General features: G+C 48.1%; 1 protein-coding gene across 1 annotated transcript in view; it reads right to left on the bottom strand.

Annotated features, from left to right (window-relative positions):
- Positions 1-4,529, bottom strand: part of EYA2 (EYA transcriptional coactivator and phosphatase 2) — a 178,067-nt gene that overhangs the window by 159,207 nt on the left and 14,331 nt on the right. The window contains exon 2 of the mRNA XM_010835055.1: positions 2,926-2,968. Coding sequence (XP_010833357.1) covers positions 2,926-2,968 — 43 coding nt within the window. The remainder of the gene's footprint in view (positions 1-2,925; positions 2,969-4,529) is intronic.

Below are 4,529 nucleotides of genomic sequence, written 5' to 3'. Positions count from 1 at the left end.
CTTATATCAGCTGGTGTCTGGGCTTCCCAGATGGTGCTAGCGGAAAGAATCTGCCTGCTGATGCAGGGGACGTAAGAGATGCGGGTTCAATCCCTGGGTTGGGAAGATGCCCTGGAGGAGGAAATGGCAATCCGCCCCAGTATTATTGCCTGGAAATACCTACGGACAGAAGAGACTAGGTCTTTTGGGTCACAAAGAGTTGGACACAACTGAGCATCTGAACACAGCTGGGGTCTATTTGTCTTACTTGCAACCAAAGAACACAAATGAATTCCTTACTCCAAGATGAATAATCGGTTCCATAAGGGCTAGGACTTAAGGGCCACTGAGGGACTTCCCTGGCAGTCTAGTGGTTAAGAATCTGCCTGCAAATGTGGGAGACATGGGTTTGATCTCTGGTCTGGGACGATCCCACATGCCACGGGGCAACAAAGCCCGCGTGCCACAACTACTGAGCCCACGTTCCCTGCAAAGAGAAGCCCACACACCGCAACTAGAGATTAGCCCCTGCTTGCCCCAACCAGAGAAAGGCTGTGAGTGGCGATGAAGACCCAGTGTAACCAAAAATAAATAATACTAGGAAAAAATCCTAGAAAAGTAAATAAAGGGCTGCTGACCTACGACGTCCGTAAAACAATGACTGCTAGTAACCCCTGAGCTCTGACCACAGGCTAGGCATTGTGTCTCACAGGCCTGATGTGGTCTACATCACATCAATACTGATATCAACTTCCTGGGGTAGAGGCTCTGCTAACTCCCATTTTAGAGAAGAGAAAACTGAAGCTCAGAGACCAGAAGTCACGGCTAGAAAGCGGGAAATCCAGAATCTGAACTTGGAAGTGTGACTCCTGAGCCCACACTTGTAACCATGGAGCTTTGCTGCTGCTCAGGGACAGGCCTGGGACTGACTCAGTCCTGCAGGCAGCAATAAATAAAGTCAAGGTTAGCTCATTCTAACCGGATGGGGACAAGACGGTGAATCTACAGATGCAATTTCTTTGGCCAGTGCAGTCTTTTTCTTAATTTGGAGTCGCCAATATTTTAATACCAGGAGAGATTCACACATGAACATACACACTCCTTATTTTCCCTTTCTCTTGCACAGCAGATGCTTTGGAAAGCCTGGGTCTGCTCTCCTGGACGCTGTATTCAGCTGGATTTGAGAATTTCTTCTGACTCTCACATTGTCCTCAGCAGTCCTTCCTGTGATAAAAAACACTGACAATTCTTGGGTCTATGATGCGCCAGGCACTGTCCTGATTACTGTATGTGGACTGGCTCATTTAAATCTCATAGCAACTGTGACAACCCTTGGAGGCACTTACTATTCCCATCCCCATTTTACAGATAAGAAAACTGAGGCAGAGAGAATGCACACAGCTGATCCACAATTTGAATCCTGGTTCCAGAGGCCACGTCCTTAACCACTCCACTAGGACACCCAGACCCTTTAGGTCAAAAACCCAGACTCTAAAGTTCTGTGCAACTTGACAAACTGTATCTAATCATTCTGACCAGAGTTTATCAGTAGATGGTAATGAGATTCCCAAACTGGTATCTGATTCCATTTTGATCACATTAATACAGTAAAACCTTCTCATTTCCAGAGTTTCTCCTACATATGAAGCCTAATGGCATGTATGAGACACATGTAAAAATTCACAGAATTATAAAAAGATGTTCTCAGGCCCCCTTTCCTTTTGACAACTTCTGTGCCAAAGGGTCAGGGAATTTGTTCCAAGATGCATAAGAAAGTCGCTTGAACTGGAGACACCAGATCCAGTATTGGAAGGTGTTTCATCAGTCAAGACTCCCACCCTATGAGGTGCCTGGAAACACATCCAGAGCATGGGACTTAGCACTGAGCAGAGAATTTTATTTGAAAATGTTCCCAATTTACACCTATCTGGAAGTAGAAGGTGGAAATCCGAGATGATCAATTCCTGCTTCCCATCAAAACTGATGTGAATTTCATGGAATAAACTGGGGCTCAAATGAAAAGCCAGAGAGAGGACAAGGAAGCTCTCTAACCCCAAGGCCACAAAACAAGTTAGGTAGATTTAATAGACCTCAGTTGCTACTGACAACCCCCAAAATATCTTCTGGAGGGAAAGGAGTGCTGAGAAAGTGTGTTCCTTACAAACAGCTTCTCCGGGGTCGTCTGGGGAAGAGAATATCCAGCTATGGAGGAGGTGAGTATTCAGAGGAGGGCCATGCTGACCATCCTGCCAAGGCTGGGGCTTCTCACACTGCGGGGTGCAGACAAGGCAGCTCCCCAATTGCCTTGGGTAACCCTGTCCATCACCAGGCTCCCACCGACCCCTGGACGCAGCTCTAGTGGAGCATTTGTACAGTTCACCATATTGAGGTCTCTGATCTACTGGTCCATTTCCCACTAGACTGGAAGCTCTCTGAGGGTAGGGACTGTGTCTCATTGATCCTGCAAGTCTCCAGAGCTCCTAGGAGATTTGGTTATTGAGCAGTGTTGGGTGAATAGTGGAGTAGGAAGAAGGAAAGAAGGAGGAGAGAGAGATAAGAGAAAGGAAAGGAAGGAAGGAAAAACAGAGAGGGAGAGATAGAGAAGCAAGAGGGAGACAGGAACGGAGAAAATCTATGTTAGGAAAGGACAGGAAGGAAAGAAAGAAAGGATTGAAAAAAGGAGAAGAAAACAATAGCCAACATTCCCGGAACAGTCTATCCCAGACCCCATTCTAAGTGTCTTTTATGTGAAATAGACATCAGGATTGTTCCCTTTTTCCAGATGGGGAGACTGAGGCCTGGGGAAGTGGGGGTCATTTGTTCAAGGTCGCTCAACCAGTTAAGAGCATCACTGGGATTCCTCTCCAGGGAGTCTGGCTCCAGAGCCTCTGCCTCCAAGGAGAAAAGGGAGAGAGAGTGAGAGGAAGCTAAGGCAAGGGTACTTACCTTGCAAAGAGCTGGGACACGCTCCGAGCCGATGTGGTGATGCCTGGAGAGGAAAAAAAGATTTGAAGGACTTGAGCTGTCAGCGAGATGTTCCCCAGAAGCTGTGACTTCAGATGCCAGGTTGAGGGGGAAGAAACTCATGGAGTTGCTGTCAGGGACTTTCTCAAGCACACAAGCTAACCCAAGCCACATCAATGTAGCACTTTTTCCTTCTTGAAAAGCCTTCTCTGGTGTGCTTTGTCTCCAGGTACTAAGTGAAGGACTATGTATATACAATCTATAGCATCTTGAAACATCAGGGTGGAATCCATCCCCCCACCCATTGTACAGATGGAGAAATGGAGACTAAAGAGACAGAAAGAATGTGCTTGAGCTAGGCCCATGACTAGATGTCAGCTGGCACCATTTCTACTGCTGGATGGAGACCCACTCTTTTCTTTGCTTTAAAGGCAACCCCAGAAACCCAGAAAGGCAGATACTGGTTGGCTTTGGCTATCCGACACCCATTTTCCTTCCTTCTGAGGACATCACATTAATATTCCTCCTCTCCCTCCCCAGTTTCAGTCCATGGGGTTCAGGTGGGGCTGGCTCCAGCACTTAGGGGAGACACATCTTGGATTGTCTCCAAGGCTCCAACTAGAGTGTGGGGAGGGAGACGGGAGACGCCTGAAGTCCTGGTACAAGGACTGTGTCCCTGGGCACTCAGCCTCCAACCATGGTTGGGAGGCAATGATCAGGAGATGATGAAGAAGTGATACAATTTTGCTGGGAGAGATTTTGCCAAGAGGATCATTTCAAACACCATCAGTTCACTGGGGAGGATTTTGTGCTGTGTCATCTTGAACAAAGACAATGCAATGTCCTCAGTGTGGAGCCCAGGCAAGTTCTAGATGACGTGTCGACTGATTGTACCAACCTGCCAATTCACACTCCCTGGTTTGCAGGGCAGGGGCAGGGGTGTCCCTGTGCCTCCCGAGAAATACTCCACGCCCTCCAGAGCTCTGGTCCGCTCTGTAAACCAACCTGCAATCCCAACTGTACCTCTGAGTCAGCACTGAGACTTTGGGCAGATTGCCTATAGTCTCCAGGGCTCAGGGCACCCTCCTGTGAAATGGGGGAAAACATTTGTCTCACAGTGGTGCGTGAGGATGAAATGAGATTATGATGATGGTAACGGTGATGATTCTATCCATCATTTACCCTGTGCCGGCTACGAGCCAAACTCTCTTCTAAACCTGTTATCTGGATTCATTATTTTAATCCTCATAATCCTCCCCCCTCCCACCTTGAGGAAGGTTCTGTTCCCGTCCCTGTGTTACAGATGAAGGGAGGTGCAGTTGACATCACGCACTCAAGAACGCACGGGTCCTAAGGGGCAGATCCGTGGTCTGAGCTCAGGTGGTCTGGCTCCGGAATTTGGCTTCCCAAACAGGGCACAGCAGCCCACGAGTGCAGTCATCATCATTAACAACAACCAGCCCCCACCAACAAGCTCACACGTGCAAGGCTCTGCGTTAACTGCCTGAACTCACTTCACTCCCAATGCAACAAGGACACCCTCATTGCAGTCATGCGGAAACCAAGGCTCCAAAGGCTAATGAGGT

The sequence above is a fragment of the Bison bison genome, unplaced genomic scaffold (assembly GCF_000754665.1).
Source record: "Bison bison bison isolate TAMUID 2011002044 unplaced genomic scaffold, Bison_UMD1.0 scf7180017864038, whole genome shotgun sequence".
In the NCBI taxonomy this organism is placed as follows: Eukaryota; Metazoa; Chordata; class Mammalia; order Artiodactyla; family Bovidae; genus Bison; species Bison bison.
Note: the sequence above shows the minus strand (reverse complement) of the source record. Positions and strands in the feature narration are given on the sequence as shown.